Here is a 19,263-nt window from a genome sequence, read left to right on the forward strand (position 1 = left end):
CAGGCAGATTCTTTGACCATCTGAGCCATCAGGGAAGCCTTTACTACATATATGTATCTATAATATATATATTGGGCTGTTTACACTGAAGTGTAAAAATAGCTAGCAAACAATTTGCTGTTAACATTAGTTGAATATCTGAAGTTGAGATATAACATTGAGCAGTAGAGTTAAATTGTGGATTCTAGATTCGTTGCTTATTGCAGATTGAAGATGGGTGAGCAAATGAAATGATCATTGCCTGATTTTACATGATTTTAGATAGACACATGGTGGAAGAGATAGGTAACAATTACACCCACTCTCCAGCCCCTCTGTTTTTCCACCTCTCCTCCTCTCAGCCACTCTGACAAAGCGTTAAATTGTAGGAACACCTTAGGGGCCTTCTGACTTTTCCCCCCAGAGGGTTCTGCGGTTTCTCAGCAAAACAAAGGAAACCAGGCAGTACAGTTTCTCTTTGTCCGGTATTCTTCTCCTCTTTATCATCCAAACATAAAGGTATGTGTGCTTTCTCTTTCCCACTGCTTCGGCTTGGCAAGGCAACTTTCTTTGCAAAGTAGGCACTCACAACATTGTGAAAATCATCACTGGAAAGACCCTCCTTTTCAAATGATGCTCTTGAGTCCCTCTGAGGCTGGCAGAGAGAGGATAGGTAAAAGCAAGCCACAGGATGTCGATTCTGAATAGATACCATCACAGTCAATGTGGTGCAGGTAAGAGCAGAAGAAAATTGGGGTGCTTTTGTTGCAGAGCATCGTAAAACAAAAACAAAAACTAAGAAATGAGCGTACAAGGGCCTTTGGAAAAAGGACCTCCACGCTTGAAATTTGGGATGAGTGGTTCTGAAGTATGTTTACCAGGACACATTTGAATGTATACTTAGCAGCATCAGGCTGAAGTGGCCCAGGCTGTTGGTCTCATAAACCAGTTTTCTTCTTTCTTTGCTTTGCATTGATGGGGCAGACTCATCAGGCAGACATTTTTTTTTTTTTAAATAATCCTTAAAATCGCAAGGAGGAATATAAATGTATAATTGAAGAGATCCAGATAATGAGTGAGGTGTGAACTCGTTAGGGGCTTTGGTTTCATTCAGAATGACCACAGAATGCAGCCTTCCTGGCACTAACAAAAAATAGAACAAAAGCAGCAGTATGGTTGCACAGCTTATCGTATTCTCTTCTGAATGCATTTCAAATTACTTTATGATAGCTGTTTTCACATTATTTTATACCGGGCCATTTTACATGTGTATGTGTGGTAAATCCAGCAATAAAAATGTTCCTAGGAATCATTATACATTGCAAATAAAGGTGTTTCTAAAGCATTAACGTTGCTTTAAAAACAGGCTCAAAGACTTGGATCAAGATAACTTTTAATTCTTATGGAAGAATGGAGATTTCGTTGGAGATATCCAGCGATTTTGTGGCTTTGAATACAACTGAGTCAGCCAGGAGGGAGCAGCAAGGGGATGGCCTCAATTGACTGCCAGCACCAAAGTTGTTTCTCTTCCCAAATGGGTCCCTGGTGGGGTTTGGCTCACCTGTTATCTGAGTGATCTGTCATTTTCACCAAGAATGGGAATTGAAGCTAGAGACAGAATGAGATTAAGATAACTTGACTCTCTTCTTCAAGGGCATTGAATGAAAACGTGTGTGTGTTTTACTTCTAAATGTTTCCTGAGGAGTGTCTGAGTGTCTGAATAAACCCCTTTATCTGCTACTGAGTAAAAGTGGAGACCAACTTTTGAGCTAGAGCTTAAACTGAAGACTTTTCCTCCCTTGAAAATGTGAAAATATCCTTAGGGATAAAAGTAGAAAAAGGACTTTACCTTGTGCAAGATACCATCAGCTGACTTTAACTGTACCGTGCTGGAGGCAACCTGAAGAGAGAGTTAAGTGCTTATGGTTGTGAGTCATTTCACTGCATTTCCCTCGATGACGGGTACCTGAGAGTGAGCAGAAATGCGGGGTTCAGGGCCCAGTGCTGTTTCTGGGGTGACCTAGTTCTGGAGCCTCCACAGGGTGAGAAACTTGCCCTGGTGTATGGATCTGGAGTTTAAAGGTAAACACAATTCCGTCATGCTGGCTCTTATGTACGCACAGTAGTAGTGTGTGTGCGCTCAGTCGTGGCCCACTCTTGCAACCCCACGGTCTGCAGCCTGCCAGGCTCCTCTGTCCATGGGATTCTCTAGGCAAGAACACTGGAGGCGGTTGCCATTTCCTCCTCCAGGGATCTTCCCAACCCAGGGATCAAACCCCTCTTGTTCCTGCATTGGCAGGCAGAGTCTTTACCACTGGTGCCACCTGTACATATAAGTCAACTTTAATACTTCATCTGATTCCTAACCTGAGAAACTTGGAGAAAAGCCTGTCTGTCCAGGGCTCTTCCCAGTCAGCATTTTCTGAAAAGATTTTTAAGAGTAATCTTATCTGTATGTAAGAACTATACAAAAAAGATCTTCACAACCCAGATAATCACGATGGTGTGATCACTCACCTAGAGCCAAACATCCTGGAATGTGAAGTCAAGTGGGCCTTAGAAAGCATCACTACGAACAAAGCTAGTGGAGGTGATGGAATTCCGGTTGACCTATTTCAAATCCTGGAAGATGATGCTGTGAAAGTGCTGCACTCAATATGCCAGCAAATTTGGAAAACTCAGCAGTGGCCACAGGACTGGAAGGGGTGTTTTCATTCCAATCCCAAAGAAAGGCAATGCCAAAGAATGCTCAAACTACTGCACAATTGCACTCATCTCACACGCTAGTAAAGTAATGCTCAAAATTCTCCAAGCCAGGCTTCAGCAATACATGAACCGTGAACTTCCAGATGTTCAAGCTGGTTTTAGAAAAGGCATGGGAACAAGAGATCAAATTGCCAACATCTGCTGGATTGTGGAAAAAGCAAAAGAGTTCCGGAAAAACATCTATTTCTGCTTTATTGACTATGCCAAAGCCTTTGACTGTGTGGATCACAATAAACTGTGCAAAATTCTGAAAGAGATGGGAAGACCAGACCACCTGCCTCTTGAGAAACCTACATGCAGGTCAGGAAGCAACAGTTAGAACTGGACATGGAACAACAGACTGGTTCCAAATAGGAAAAGGAGTACTTCAAGGCTGTATATTGTCACCCTGCTTATTTAACTTATATGCAGAGTACATCATGAGAAACGCTGGACTGGAAGAAGCACAAGCTGGAATCAAGATTGCCGGGAGAAATATCAATAACCTCAGATATGCAGATGACACCACCCTTATGGCAGAAAGTGGAGAGGAACTAAAAAGCCTCTTGATGGAAGTGAAAGAGGAGAGTGAAAAAGTTGGTTTAAACCTCAACATTCAGAAAAAGAAGATCATGGCATCTGGTCCCATCACTTCATGGGAAATCGATGGGGAAACAGTGGAAACAGTGTCAGACTTTATTTTTCTGGGCTCCAAAATCACTGCAGATGGTGACTGCAGCCATGAAATTAAAAGACGCTTACTCCTTGGAAGAAAAGTTATGACCAACCTAGATAGCATATTGAAAAGCAGAGACATTACTTTGACAACAAAGGTCCATCTAGTCAAGGCTATGGTTTTTCCTGTGATCATGTATGGATGTGAGAGTTGGACTGTGAAGAAGGCTGAGCGCCGAAGAATTGATGCTTTTGAACTGTGATGTTGGAGAAGACTCTTGAGAGTCCCTTGGACTGCAAGGAGATCCAACCAGTCCATTCTAAAGGAGATCAGCCCTGGGATTTCTTTGGAAGGAATGATGCTAAAGCTGAAACTGCAGTACTTTGGCCACCTCATGCGAAGAGTTGACTCACTGGAAAAGACTCTGATGCTGGGAGGGATTGGGGGCAGGAGGAGAAGGGGACGACAGAGGATGAGATGGCTGGATGGCATCACTGACTCGATGGACGTGAGTCTCAGTGAACTCCGGGAGTTGGTGATGGACAGGGAGGCCTGGCGTGCTGCGATTCATGGGGTGGCAAAGAGTCGGACATGACTGAGGGACTGAACTGAGCTGAACTGATCTGTATGTAACTTTCTTCTTTTCAGCTGACTTCTGAATCCAATCCTGAGGTCAGTTATGGCTCATGTGTCTGAGATGGGACCCCTTTCCCAGCACATCTTGGAGGTGTGTGCTGGGACAGAGAGGTGGGAGGAGGCGGACTTGAGTTGATCTAAATGCATCTTCCCCTGTTCCTAGTCCAGCTTCAATTGAAAAGGCTCCGTGTGGCTCAGGTTGATTATATCCGATCCCTAAATGATACCCTGTGGTCATCATAAAAACAAAGCTTGAAGCAGTGTAACTTTCTGAAAAGGGCTTAGTTTAGGGAGTCAGACAAATCTGGATTTTAAATCCATGTGGCCTACACGATCTTTCTGGGCCTTAGTTTCCTCATCTGTAAAACAGGGATAGCAGTATCTAGTTCAGAGTGCAGTAGTGGAATTAAATGAAATAATATATGTAGAATGGTGTAACAAAGTGCTTGACACATAGTAGGAGCCTAATAATTAGCATTATTAGCATGATATTTATGAAATATTTATTGAGTACTAGCTATGTACTGGAGAATGCAATGGCACCCCACTCCAGTACTCTTGCCTGGAAAAAATCCCATGGACGGAGGAGCCTGGTGGGCTGCAGTCCATGGGGTCGCTAAGAGTTGGACACGACTGAGCGACTTCACTTTCACTTTTCACTTTCATGCGTTGGAGAAGGAAATGGCAACCCACTCCAGTGTTCTTGCCTGGAGAACCCCAGGGACAGGGGAGCCTGGTGGGCTGCCGTCTGTGGGGTCGCACAGAATCGGACACGACTGAAGTGACTTAGCAGCAGCAGCAGCAGCAGCTATGTACTGGGCTTACCAGGTGGCTAAGTGGTAAAGAATCTGCCTTTCATTAAAGATTCAGAAGATGCAGGTTCAATCCCTGAGTCGGGAAGATACCTTGAAAAAGAAAATAGCAACCCTCTCCAGTATTCTTAATCTTATTTGTGTCATGGATGCCTATAGGCCATTTCTCAGAATGTTTTTTTTTTCCCCAGAATGATGTTTTTAATCATACAGAAAAAAATTTATAAGGTTACAAAGAAAACCAATCATATTGAAATACACTTAGCAAAATGTTAAAAAAACAATTTATGTTGGTGATATATGTTTTATTGGGGCTTCCCAGGTGGTGCTAGTGGTAAAGAACCCTCCTGGCAATGCAGGAGACATAGGAGACATGGGTTCGATCTCTGGTTTGGGAAGATCCCCGGGAGGAGGGCATGGCAACCCACTCCAGTATTCTTGCCTGGAGAATCCTATGGACAGAGGAACCTGGTGGGCTACAGTCCATAAGATTGCAAAGAACTGGACAAGACTCAGGTGACTTATCATGCATATTTTTTATTATTAATGTGTCAAATGAGATCTACCATCATTTTGAAGAGATGGTGAGTCTCAATGACATTTTGACATATCCCCAACTATAATGAGTTATAAAAAACTTGTGTCAAAAGTGTGACTAACACTACTGTGGTTTGTTGGTTTCTTTGTAATAAAAGGAAATATCAGAATTTCAGTTAAAGGTGAGTAAAAATAAATAGATATTCTTTATTCATCCCAAGTTCAAGGGTCCCCTGCTTTCCTTCTCTGGTTAGGAACCCCTGCATGGGAAATGCCAAGCAGGGGAATAAATGGAGTTCTGAACCATTTTATTACTTTTCCTGGGACAGGTATTTTGGACTCCTACTAAAATCCAATTACAGTTTTAGGATCTGGTGGAATTCTACTAAAAATTCCTTTTGCTTTATTCAGAGTAAGAAGGAGTAAGTTTTACCCCTAATCTAATCTATTTGTGGAGACCTACATTTCTGTTGGCGAAGACTCTTGAGAGTCCCTTGGACTTCAAGGAGATCCAACCAGTCCATCCTAAAGGAGATCAGTCCTGGGTGTTCATTGGAAGGACTGATGCTGAAGCTGAAACTCCAATACTTTGGCCACCTCATGCGACGAGTTGACTCACTGGAAAAGACCCTGATGCTGGGAGGGATTGGGAGCAGGAGGAGAAGGGGACGACAGAGGATGAGATGGCTGGATGGCATCACCAACTCGATGAACATGAGTTTGAGTAAGCTCTGGGAGTTGGTGATGGACAGGGAGCCGGGCATGCTGTGATTCATGGGGTCGCAGAGTCGGACACGACTGAGCGACTGAACGGAACATTTATTTCATGAAGGACTTAAAGACATGTTGGATCGAGGATTTGCATAAAATATTCATTTTTCCCAATGCAGTTAAATGGATGCTCTTTCAGAAGATGTTCTTGCTTGCAAAGATGATCATAAAGTCATGACTATTCCCATATGGAAGAAAATTTGTTACATGAAGAAGCTAGAAGGTTTAGGACCCCTCTGGGGGCAATTTTCTTGAGGAAGCTTCTAACTGAGCCCAAGAAAGAAAGGACTCTTTGAGGATGAGAGTGATGGGGAGGCTTCTTGGAATAAAGAGATAAACCAGGGTTCAAAGGGGAAGGCTGGAATTAGGTAAGCGATGGGAGGGATGTTAACAGGAGCGGGTAGCTCAGTAGCTTTGGGCCAAGGGAAGGAATGTGGGGAGGTGAGCCTAGATAGGTCACCAGAGTCCATTTCGATGAACCTTCACTGATATGCCAGGGATGTGGGATGTAATTGGCAGAGAGGAGTCACTGAAGTCTTCACAGGAATCAGATAAAGACGTTTCTGATTTAAGAATATCAACATGACCACAATGTTCTGGGTAAATTTAGAGTAGGAAGAAATTGTGGGCAGTCGTTATAGGATGAGATGGCAAAACTGAGTGAAGAAAATTATACCTATCCTAACCGCCTGTAATTTCCTAAGGATGATTCATCTGGAGAACTTATTAATTATTGCCGATCATCACGATTTTCCTCCACAAGTGGTCACCCCAATAGGGTTGGCATCTGACAAGGAATTGATCATTTTAAAATAGCTCCGTATGGTTTTATCTCCAGATAGCTTGAGAAATGCTCCCTGGGAATGTCTGGCTGATGAGATGTGAAATTGCATGGGATAGTGTCAAAGCAAAAACTGCACCTGACCAAGTGAAACAGGCAAAGTAGATTTTATACCATGCTATCATAGAGAAGGAAAGCCAGAACTCAGTCTGAACTCAACTCCACTGAAATAAATGTGGGAGTGAAATATTAGAGGATTTTAGGGGCGAGATCCATGGGATGTGTTGAGCACATTGAGTAATTCCAAAGCTTGCAAATGTTCTCTGTGATTAGGCCACCTGTGTTTACTAACTGGTGCTCACTACTCCACCATTGAGTGAGTTAGGCTTCTCTACCTTCTCTCAGAGACTGGCAAATGGGTGCCTGGTCTTCTGGCTGATAACATTTCAAAGGGATAGTTCATAGTCCTTGAGAAAGACCTTCTGGGCTTGTAAAACTGGCCTTAGGAGGCTGGGAAAAGATTTACATCTCAATGGAGTAGAGAAAGAATTCACAATGACACATTTTCTGAAGAAAGGATGTAAGAAAAGGGAGATCAAGGCATAGAGTCAGAAAAAGGTGGAAGTTTAGTCAGACTGAGGTGAACATTATGCTCATCTTGGTCATTATTGCTATTACTGTTATTGCTGTCTTTTGGGTAGCTTCTACCTGACTCATTGGAAAAAGCCCTGATGCTGGGAAAAAATTGAAGGCAGAAGAAGAGGGCTCAGAGGATGAGATGGTTGGATGGCATCACTGATTCAATGGGCCTGAACTTGAGCAAACTCCAGGAGATGGCAAGGGACAGAGAAACCTGGCTGCTGCAGTCCATGGGGTCATAGAATTGGACACGACCTGGTGACTAAACAACAACCACCTGATACAGAATGGAAAGGAAGAGTCAGTGTTAGGAATGTTAGGAGAGAAAAGTCAACATGACTTCTAACCTACCTTGGGACCTGGAGAGGGGATACAAAAGAGTGGACAGTCCACATCTAGTGGCCCCGGACATGGGAGAATGCAGAGGTATTGGTGGGATTGGAGTTTCTGGTTGGCAGGCAGAGTGGTGGTGAGGATGGACTGGTCATAACTGAGCATAACGCTCAGGTCCTTTGTTAGAAACAGCGCCCTGCTCCAGCATGGGAGGTTGATAAGAGAGGCGGGAGCCCGCAGGGCGGCAGTACCATTTCTGGAGCATGGTCCTTTCTGGCAGAACACTGCAGAGAAGCTCAGAATGGGCATTTGTCATTGGCACTGTGTGTGAGCTTCACCTAAGACGCGCGCGTGCACACATACACACACAGGTGTGCCTGCAGAGACATCTTGTACATATATTGAAGTATTTCAAAGTAAGTTACAGGCATGTAAACAGCTGAGTTGTATGGAAAACTGATTGCTTCCATTTACCACAAGTTGTGTTAGAAATTTGTCAGAAAACTTGAGTGAGAAAGTTAGGGCTTTTGGAGGCAACCCGGGTAATGATTTCGGAAGATGTAATAATGAAACCATCAGAGCAGAGATGTTCGCAGAGTTACTGAGGATGTGTGCATGATAACACATCTTACTGTTTTTCAAGGAAGTAAGCGTAAGTGGGGGAAGAACCCAGGTCTAAGAATTTCTAGTCCTCTTGAGCAGGAGTAGATGGCCCTAGGGTTGCCTGCTACTGCTAGGTCTGCGATGCTAAGAACTGTCAAAGGTACTTTGCTCATTGAACACCCGGCCAAGAAGACGTCAGTAAAGCATTCTGGAGAAGTCAGATGCAGGATTTAAGAGTGAGTGGTAAAGAAAAATTAAGAGCCAGGAAAGCAATGGTTTTTCCAGTAAGTCTGGCTTTGAGAAGAGAGTAAGATGTAGGGAGAGAGCAGGAAAGTCACAGGGTTAAGTTACTTGGAATATATGATGTTAATGTGTTTTTATTTTTTCGAATTACTTCTCTTTAGTGATCAGAAATGACTGAACAATCAGGAAAAACCAATTCCATGCGAGAGAGACCTGCAGGTCAAACTTCTGAGAAAAACTGTCAGATTGGACAGAAGCAACTGGTATGGCACATGGATACTATGATTCCGTGGTATTTGGGGAATTCTGGACGTGTGGAGTCTCTGAGTTGCCTTGGATTTGGGTGGGAAGGTGGCCCCATCAGGATTCCATGGGAAGAATCTCTGCTCCCTCATCCACCTCCTGCTCACTGCCAGGCTGCTCTCATCTCACCTGTCCCCTCTGTGCCTCTCAGTTCCCAGTGTCCTATGTGATAAAGTCCTACCCTTGGAGTAGAATAATTGCAGAGAATATGGTCAAGTATTTTCATTTAACAAATCCTTGTGTTTTTTTCCCCCAGGATAATATGCTATCCTGGCTCGAGAACTTGGCCCATGTTAACACACCTAACCCTTAACACAAGATACTATTGTTAATCCATTCTGCAAAAGGAGAAACTGAGTCTTAGAAGAAGTAGGAATGTTCTTAAAGCACCCCAGTAAGAGTGGCAGAGCCAGGGTTTGAGCAGAAACATCTAATTCCTTGTTGTGCTTCAGAGAATAGTAGATCATGCTAAGCTGTGTTTATTACACACCTATACCTAAATATCGGAGAAGGCAATGGCACCCCACTCCAGTACTCTTGCCTGGAAAATCCCATGGACAGAGGAGCCTGATAGGCTAGAGTCCATGGGGTCGCTAAGAGTCGGACACGACTGAGTGACTTCCCTTTCACTTTTCACTTTCATGCATTGGAGAAGGAAATGGCAACCCACTCCAGTGTTCTTGCCTGGAGAATTCCAGGGACGGGGGAGCCTGGTAGGCTACCGTCTATGGGGTCACACAGAGTCGGACACGACTGAAGTGACTTAGCATAGCATACCTAAATATGGAGAAGGCAGTGGCACCCTACTCCAGTACTCTTGCCTGGAAAATCCCATGGATGGAGGAGCCTGGAAGGCTGCAGTCCATGGGGTTGCTAAGAGTTGGACATGACTGAGCGATTTCACTTTCACTTTTCACTTTCATGCATTGGAGAAGGAAATGGCACCTCACTCCAGTGTTCTTGCCTGGAGAATCTCAGGGATGGGGGAGCCTGGTGGGCTGCCATCTGTGGGGTCGCACAGAGTCAGACATGACTGAAGCTACTTAGCAACAGCAGCATACCTAAATAGAGAATTGTTTCCTAAGGTTGTTTGTAAGAGAAAGCCATACACACCAACCAAAATGAAATTTAAAGAAACATACCTATGTTATTTTAGAATGACTAGACTTATTTCTAAAAAAAAGCCTGAAGTTCTGTTACTAATTTGTTACATTGAAAGTTTCCCCTTGGTTTAGAAATGTTCTATTTCATATATGTGTTAGCCTGAGTGTTTTGGGGCAACTCAGATTACTTTCTTCTAACAACTTTTGAAAGAGCATGGCCTTCTCTCCTGATATGTGTGCTGCATGATCAGAACTAGTTCTCAGGATTGATTGAAGCATGTTTATTACTTGCCTTTCCAGTTTGTTGTTGTTTAGTCAGTAAGTTGTTTCTGACTTTGATCCATGGACTGTAGCCCACCAGGCTCCTCTGTCCATGGGATTTTGCAGGCAAGAATACTGGAATAGGTATCTGTCCCCTTCTCCGGGGGATCTTCCCAACCCAAGGATCGAACCCATGTTTCTTCATTGCAGGCAGATTCTGTTCCTGCTGAGCCACCAGGGAAGCCTCAGTTTCAAATTATGTGTTTGTGTTAGTCACTCAGTCATGTCTGACTCTTTGTGACTCCATGAACTGTAGCCTCCCAGGCTTCTCTGTCCATGAGATTTCCCAGGCAAGAATACTAGAGTGGGTTCCCATTTCCCTTCTCCAATTCAAGTTATGCTGCTGCTGCTGCTGCTGCTAAGTCGCTTCAGTCGTATCCGACTCTGTGCGACCCCATAGACGGCAGCCCACCAGGCTCCCCCATCCCTGGGATTCTCCAGGCAAGAATACTGGAGTGGGTTGCCATTTCCTTCTCCAATGCATGAAAGGGAAAAGTGAAACGGAAGTTGCTCAGTCGTGTCTGACTCATAGCGACCCCATGGACTGCAGCCTACCAGGCTCCTCCATCCATGGGATTTTCCAGGCAAGAGTACTGGAGTGGCAATTTAAATTATAAATATCCCCAAACAGGTATTTTGAAAATTTCTACTAACATGCTAGAAAGTCATTCAAGCCAGAGTCGTCTTCTTGCAACCTGGCTTTGACTGAGAGAGGATCCCTCAGGTGGCTGTATTCTGCATCGGCACCCTGGTGGGGTCCACACCCCCAGGGCAGTGAGTTTGGAGACATCCCTAGAGCAGCAGTCCCCAACCCTTTTGGGACTCGGGACTGATTTCATGAAGACAGTTTATCCATGGACTGAGGTGGGGGAGGGACTGGGTACAGGATGAGTCGAGTGCATTATATTTCTTGTGCACTTTATTTCTGTTATTAATGACATCAGCTTCACTTCAGATCGTCGGTTATTAGACCCCAGAGGCTGGGTGCCCCTCTGCTGAGCTTGGGGATGGAGGGCTCTGGTGCTGTGCTCTCACTATGTTCTGGACACTTTGCCTGGGGGAAGGGCTTTTACTTCATCCCCACCAGTTTTTGAAGCCAAGGGGTGTTTTCCAGGTTTAAAGGAAATTCTTCTGTTCCCCCTTGTTTTTTATTTTTCAATTATATGTAGTTTTACACTATGTATTTGTTTATTCAGAAAGAATGACCTAATATGAAAAATTCTACATCATCTTTTGAAACTAATCAGATTAAACTGTTTATTTCTCTAGGTAAAAGAGCTGAACTGTCATGCTATTATGGTAAAAGTTACAGAAACTTGATCTTGATGCAATGTAAAACAGATAAAACTATAAGATTCTTACTACTAATACATTTTATTTGTTTCATAGCAACAGATAGAGCGGCAGTTAAAATGCTTGGCATTTCAAAATCCTGGACCACAGGTAGCTGACTTTAATCCTGAAACAAGGCAGCAAAAAAAGAAAGCACGAATGTCAAAGATGAATGAGTATTTTTCTGTAACCTCCAAGTAAGATCAAGATTTATTATATTTGATCTGTGGGATTATAAAATGCATGCGTTCTCCTTGACAAAGTAATTACAGGTTGCCTCTTTCTTATGATTGAAAAATGTATTTTCCGTGTTCGCTTCAGTAGCATGTATACTAAAAATGTATTTCTAAAGTACAGTATCACCCCATATGTCTGGAAGTTAGCAATTTCAAGAAATAGCCTGTGATCCCCAATGAGGCATCAATTTTTTAAAAACATGCTTCAGAATTCCTTGCACTGGAGTAATAGATGTAGTATGGAAGATGATTAAAATTAAGAAAGTTATATAATTATGAAGGGCTTCCCAGATAGCACTATCGGTAGAGAGCCTGCCTGCCAGTGCAGGAGTCATGAGAGACATGGGTTCAACCCCTGAGTCAGGAAGATCCCCTGGAGGAGGGCATGGCAACACCCTCCAGTATTCTCGCCTGGAGAATCCCATGGACAGAGGAGCCTGGTGGGCTACAGTCTGCAGGGTTGCAGAGAGCTGGACATGACTGAGGTGACTAAGCACACGCGTATCATGCAACCTCGAGGTGGTGTTTCAGGGGCTCCATGGAGCTCTGGTCCTTTGTGTCTCAGTGCAGGAAGAAGTCAGTGAGAGGCAAAGAGATAGGTAAGAAGTGATTCATTAGAATAGGATGCTTGGAAGGGTTACGGGCAGGCGAGAGGGTGCCAGGCCCCGAGAACTTAGTGGGGTACCGTTTTATAATCAAAGGAAAAGTGAGGAGGAGGGAGAGACCACCTTCTTCCTCTTCCTTAGCTGTCTCATCAGCTCCTCCTCCAGGCTGGGCAGGGGAGTGTTCTTGTCCCTACAGGGTCAAGCCAGGACTGTCATGGCACTGTGGAAAAATTATGTCAGGTCTCAGTGCAGTGAGGGCCTTTCATTTGGAAATGTCATCTTTCCATAAGTCATTGCTTTTTATGTATCCAGAGAGCACGTGCTAGGGATCATCAGCTTCCTGCACTCCCTGGGCAGGATGCGGGTCTCGGGCCACCACTGTTTTATTGTTTGGGGGCGTGTCTCATGCTGTTGTTACATGGTGGTAGTCTAAGCAAGCCTGCTTGGTTTTGTGGGTAAGCCAACCTGCTTCCTCTTCAGTGATCATTAACTTACAGGGGTCTTCCATACTTCTTTCTTCATTACAGTCCTCTAGTGAGGTTAACAGTTTAATCACCTACTTTGTCCCTTTACTCCATCCCTTTCAATTAGGAGAAATAATATACCCATAGGAATGAATTCAAGTATCAGAAGGGCACAGAAGTATCATAAATTCAATTATTGCTAGCACATCAGAGGCATAAATTAAGAAGACCATAAAGAAAAAGGTTGATATATTTGACTACATTAAAATTAACAGTTAATGCCCTTTGCAAGATACCCTAAAAATAACAAGAGAGATATCACACCGTAGGAGAAGTTATTTCTGAAGGAAAAGATAACCATCCTAAGAGAAAAATGAACCAAACAGTGAATAGAAGAAAAGGCTTTGTCAGCCAGTAAAGGATCCGTCTGCAATGCAGGAGACCCCAGTTCGATTCCTGGGTCAGGAAGATCCCCTGGAGAAGGGATAGGCTACCTACTCCTGTATTCTTGGGCTTCCCTGGTGGCTCAGTTGATAAAGAATCGGCCTGTGATGCGGGAGACCTGGGTTTGATCCCTGGGTTGGGAAGATCCCCTGGAGGAGGGCATGGCAACCCATTCCAATATTCTTGCCTGGAGAATTCCCATGGCACAGGAGACTGGTGGGCTACAGCCCATAGGGTCACAAAGAGTCGGACACGACTGAGCGACTAGACACACACACACACGCACACGCGAAAAGGCTAGTGAACACTCGGGATGCTGAAGCCTCTTTATTGGTACTGTGTGGGCAGTGCTGCACTTCCCAGGTGGGTAAAGAGTTTAGTCTTCTGAGATCACTGTTGATGAAGCCATGGGACATGAAACAGTGTGAAATAGGACCACCACTATTTTAAAACAGCTTGCATTGCTGCCTACGTACCTTATGACCGAACACCTTCACTCCTGGGTGTATATCCTGGAAAAACCCATCCACGTACAACAGGATACATGTTCAACAAACTTATCTCTGCAATAGCAAAGAGAATAAAGCAGTAATAATCCAAATGCCTATCCATTATGGAAAAGATGAGTAGCTGGTATAGTTGTACAGTGGAATACATATAGACGTAGAAATATTTGAATATGGCTACATGCACTACCATGAATCTCAAATCATGATATAGAATTCAAAAAGAAAATACAGAAGGGAAAACGCAGAGTGCTTGGAGATACATACACATATGGCATCAGTCAGGCAGTCAGTTCAGTCACTCAGTTGTGTCCAACTCTTTGCACCCCCATGGACTGCAGCACGCCAGGCCTCCCTGTCCATCACCAACTTCCGGACCTTGCTCAAACTCATGTCCATTCAGTCAGTGATGCCATCCGACCATCTCATCACCCTCTGTCGTCACCACCTTCTCCTTTCCCAGCATCAGGGTCTTTTCCAATGAGTCAGTTCTTCACATGGCCAAAGTATTGGAGTTTCAGACTGGTTGGATCTCCTTGCAGTCCAAGGAACCCTCAAAAGTCTTCTACACCATAGTTCAAAAGCATCAATTCTTCGGCACTCAGCTTTCTTTATAGTCCAACTCTCACATCCATACATGACTACTGGAAAAACCATAGGTTTGACTGGATGGACCTTTGTGGGCAAAGTAATGTCTCTGCTATTTAATATGCTGTCTAGGTTGGTCATAACTTTTCTTCCAAGGAGCAAGCGTCTTTTAATTTCATGGCTGCAGTCACCATCAGCAGTGATTTTGGAGCCCAGAAAAATAAAGTCAGCCACTGTTTCCACTGTTGCCCCATCTATTTGCCATGAAGTGATGGGACCTGATGGCATGATCTTAGTTTTCTGAATGTTGCATCTGAATGATGCATATGGCATCAGAAAAAGTAATATAAGGAGATGAGATTCCTTTTGGCCAAGTGGAGGGATGCAGCCGGTGGGGCATGAAGAAGACGTCAAAGACGCAGCACCCCTTCATTAAGCTGGGCAGTGGGCACGTGTGTTTTATTGATCTGTGCATGTGTGTCTTGTACAGTTTGTACATAGGCTAGCTTAGACTCTTAGAGCGGATAGATAGCATTGGTGGGCAGGCAACTAGGATCCGTCTTGACGTCTGAGTCGTGGTGGGGAGTGTTTGGGTGAAGGCACAGGGAGGACAGAGGCTGAGCTGGGCTTTCTGCCGGCTGCGTGACTCCCCATCCCTGTCGTTCCCATAATAGATTCTCCATCTTCTTGGCTGCTGACACCTGAGTTTCCTGTTGGGGGTAGGCGCTCTGATTCCTCAGATGAAATGCTTCCAGTGTAAGTCCTCATTGGAAGGCTGTCCTGCTAAATTGAGATGGTCAGGCAAATCTGTGTAGTAACCCTTAACCTTCTCCGCTAACAGGAAGCAGAGGTAATGCTTGGGGACCATGGGTGCAGAAGGTCAGAGTTTCATAGCCTTGTCTGACTTCAGCTGGGAATAATGGATACAGGCCCTACATAGGTACTTCTGTCATTCTCAGGGTTTCAAGCAGCTCCATATTGCAGGATTTATTTCAGAATGGTTTGGTTTTGAGAGGGTGGCAGAGTCCTGGTGGAAGATTTTTGCTTCCTGGACTTGTAGAGGCTGAAGGCATCAAGCGGATGCAAATCACGAGGTAGCTCTCTAGTGTTCTCCACTCATATAGAATGTCCTGCCTCCACCCTGGGTGGAAAACGGAATGAGACAGGGACCGAAGCCATGGCCTCAGGAGACGGTTAGCAGAGGAGTCTTCAGTTTGCCTGTTTTTTTTTTTTTTTTAACTTTACAATATTGTATTGGTTTTGCCATATGTCAACATGAATCTGCCACAGGTATACAAGCGTTCCCCGTCTTGAGCCCTCCTCCCTCCTCCCTCCCCATACCATCCCTCTGGGTTGTCCCAGTGCACCAGCCCCAAGCATCCAGTATCGTGCATCGAACCTGGACTGGCAACTCGTTTCATATATGATATTATACATATTTCAATGCTATTCTCCCAAATCATCCCACCCTCGCCCTCTCCCACAGAGTCCAAAAGACTGTTCTATACATCAGTGTCTCTTTTGTTGTCTTATATACAGGGTTATTGTTACCATCTTTCTAAATTCCATATATATGCGTTAGTATACTGTATTGGTGTTTTTCTTGCTGGCTTACTTCACTCTGTATAATAGGCTCCAGTTTCATCCACCTCATTAGAACTGATTCACATGTATTCTTTTTAATGGCTGAGTAATACTCCATTGTGTATATGTACCACAGCTTTCTTATCCATTCATCTGCTGATGGACATCTCGGTTGCTTCCATGTCCTGGCTATTATAAACAGTGCTGCGATGAACATTGGGGTACATGTGTCTCTTTCAATTCTGGTTTCCTTGGTGTGTATGCCCAGCAGTGGGATTGCTGGATCATAAGGCAGTTCTATTTCCAGTTTTTTAAGGAATTTCCACACTGTTCTCCATAGTGGCTGTACTAGTTTGCATTACTACCAACAGTGTAAGAGGGTTCCCTTTTCTCCACACCCTCTCCAGCATTTATTGCTTGTAGACTTTTGGATCGCAGCCATTCTGACTGGCTTGAAATGGTACCTCATAGTGGTTTTGATTTGCATTTCTCTGATAATGAGTGATGTTAAGCATCTTTTCATGGATAACTGCCTGTTTTTGTTCTTAGTGATGTCAGAATAGTAACTAACAGTTCTGATGCTTATCTTGAGTCATTCGAAATGTGATTGTGTTCACTACAGTGCTTTTTTTTTCTTTCTAAAACCTATTTATTTCTGGCTGCACCGTGCCTTTGCCGCGACACACGGGCTTTCTCTGGCTGCAAGTGGGGCTGCTCTGCAGCTGCAGTGCCTCTCCGGCAGTGCCTTCTCTCGTTGCGGAGCGCAGTGCTGCAGTGCTCAGGCCCCGGTCGCTGTGACTGGCAGGTTTAGTCGCCCCACAGTGTGTAGGGTCTTAGTTCCTGGAACAGGGATCAAACCTGTGCCCTCTGCACCGGCAGGCAGATTCTTAACTACTGGACCGGTCACCAGGGAAGTCCTTTCCTCCTTTTTTGTAAAAGTTGACCACTATTTGAAAAAAAAAAATTTTTATTTGATGTATTTATTTGGGGCTATTTTGGGTCTTGGTTGCTGTGTGGGCTTTTCTCCAGTTGTGGCGCTCGGACTCCGCAGCTGCGGCTCGCAGGCTCCAGAGCACAGGCTCAATGACTGGCGCACCATCTTAGTTCCATGACGGGGAGTCTTCCCTCATCAGGGAAGGAACCGTGTCTCCTGCGTTGGCAGGCAGATTCTTTACCACTGAGCCGCCAGGTGAAGCCCATTTAGGTGTATGGAGTGCTTCTTGTTAAGAAAGAAAAAAAAAGAATATAATGTAGTAGGAAAAAATCCCATTAAGAATGGTTATATTTCTAAGTGAAATTTTGTAGACGAAAGCTTTCTGTCAGTTCTTCCTCACAATTGGCTTCAGTTGGCTATCACGCCCCCCAGCATGCTGGAAGGATGGAGCATCACTCTCAGTGACAGCCTGACTGCGTTGGTCAGGCAATGTATGGACTGAATTTCCCAGGACATACTGCCTTCTAAAGTTCTGAAGTGTGGCTGGGTCATCTTTAGGGTTCTGCTTCTTCAGAACAAAGGGAGCTTGTTTCGGCAGGTTGCTAGCGCCATTCTTTTCCTCTGCAGAGTCATGAAGAAGTACGACAAAAGCGGCAGGCTCATCTGCAATGATGCGGACCTGTGCGACTGCCTGGAGAAGAACTGCCTGGGCTGTTTCTACCCCTGCCCCAAGTGCAACTCCAACAAGTGCGGGCCTGAGTGCCGCTGCAACCGCCGCTGGGTCTACGAAGCCATCGTCACCGAGACCGGGGAGATCATCAGCGCGCAGCCGTTTGACATCCCCAACTAGGACGCAGCCCTGCAGGCGGATCGGTTTTCTCTTCTTTGCATTTAAGCCAGCTTCTGTCTCCTGGATGAATTTTAGGGCTGGGGGAAACAGTGTTTAAAAACGTAACTTAAGACTCATGTTCTCTGAAGCCACAGAGCCGTGTGGAACGGGCCCCTCTTCTCCAACCTTCCTGCTCTGATGTCTCAAATTCCTCCCCTGGTAACCCAGGAGCGAGGCCTGGGGTAGTTATCAGTACCAGCACCTCCATCACTACTCCTGCTTTCAGATTAAAAGTCCCTTTCCCCTTTGCTGGGACCTTGGAAGATGGAGTGTGAGGATTTTCAGAATTCTGTAGCTGAGAGCTTGTCTTGACATAGAACGTAGAGTCATACATTTATAATAGTTACGCTTAGTTAGTTACACATCGCCAGTTCTAGATCAGAACTGCTCTTTGGATTGACATGGCACTGCATACCCGTAGTCTCATTTTTTGTTGTTACTGTTTTAATAATAACATCTGTTACTACTTGGCAGTATTTGTATTAAAAATGTGTATTTTACTTGTAACGTGGAAACAGGGCTTGAATATCCTAAAGGTCAGTAGTTTACACTGTTTTTTCATTTCAGGATCAGTATTTCAGAATATTTTTTTCAAAAGGAGACTAAAGTAACAAAAATCCTGCAAGTCAGGCTGGGACGCCAATATTCCTGTATATGTAGCCAGAAAACTGACTCTTTTTCACAGAATTTACTGGGTTTTCCAGACTCAACTTTGTGCTCTATGCTTCCAATTCACTGCCTTTAACCATCACAGCCCTGGGAGGAAGAAATCAAATCACTCAAGTCAGATCCTTTGAAATGCCCATCAGGAGCACATGGCCCTGAGACCAGTCAAAAGAAATGGGGTCCTTTTTTTTTTTTGGCTTAGATTATGTTTTTCTTTAAGAATAATCGTTATTTTGTAAATGACTGACCAAGTGAATTGTTTCATTACTTATTTTAGGATAATATAATTTTAAAGTCTAAAAGGAATCTTCCAGGTTGTCTAACTAGGGGTTTGTCAGCAGATTATAACCAAGAGGCTGTTCTGTGCGAGGCACGGAGATGGAGCCATGCGTAGAACTCAGCTGGTCCTGTCTTCAGAGTCTAGAGACTAAAAACAGTTTTTTTTTTTTTTTAATACAATTGAGGAAACTTAGACCCAGTGAGATTAAAATGACTCGGTTAAGGACAAACAGAAGCCCTGGCAACCTTGGTGT

At 44.3% G+C, this 19,263-nt stretch overlaps 1 protein-coding gene across 3 annotated transcripts in view; it reads left to right on the plus strand.

The window, feature by feature from the left end:
- ARL14EPL (ARF like GTPase 14 effector protein like) overlaps positions 1–18,927 on the plus strand; it is a 37,459-nt gene extending 18,532 nt beyond the window's left edge. For 2 of the 3 annotated variants that reach the window (XM_070377209.1, XM_070377210.1), the window contains 3 exons: positions 8,917–9,018; positions 11,872–12,011; positions 17,803–18,927. In XM_070377209.1, the coding sequence (XP_070233310.1) occupies positions 8,926–9,018; positions 11,872–12,011; positions 17,803–18,025 (456 nt within the window). In that variant the 5' untranslated portion in view covers positions 8,917–8,925 and the 3' untranslated portion in view covers positions 18,026–18,927. Of the gene's footprint in view, positions 1–4,662; positions 8,003–8,916; positions 9,019–11,871; positions 12,012–17,802 lie in introns of those variants that run through there. The other variant, XM_070377211.1, reaches the window with a different exon arrangement.
- The last annotated feature ends 336 nt before the right edge of the window (positions 18,928–19,263 follow it).

Source organism: Bos mutus, chromosome 10, assembly GCF_027580195.1.
Source record: "Bos mutus isolate GX-2022 chromosome 10, NWIPB_WYAK_1.1, whole genome shotgun sequence".
NCBI classification, from domain to species: Eukaryota; Metazoa; Chordata; class Mammalia; order Artiodactyla; family Bovidae; genus Bos; species Bos mutus.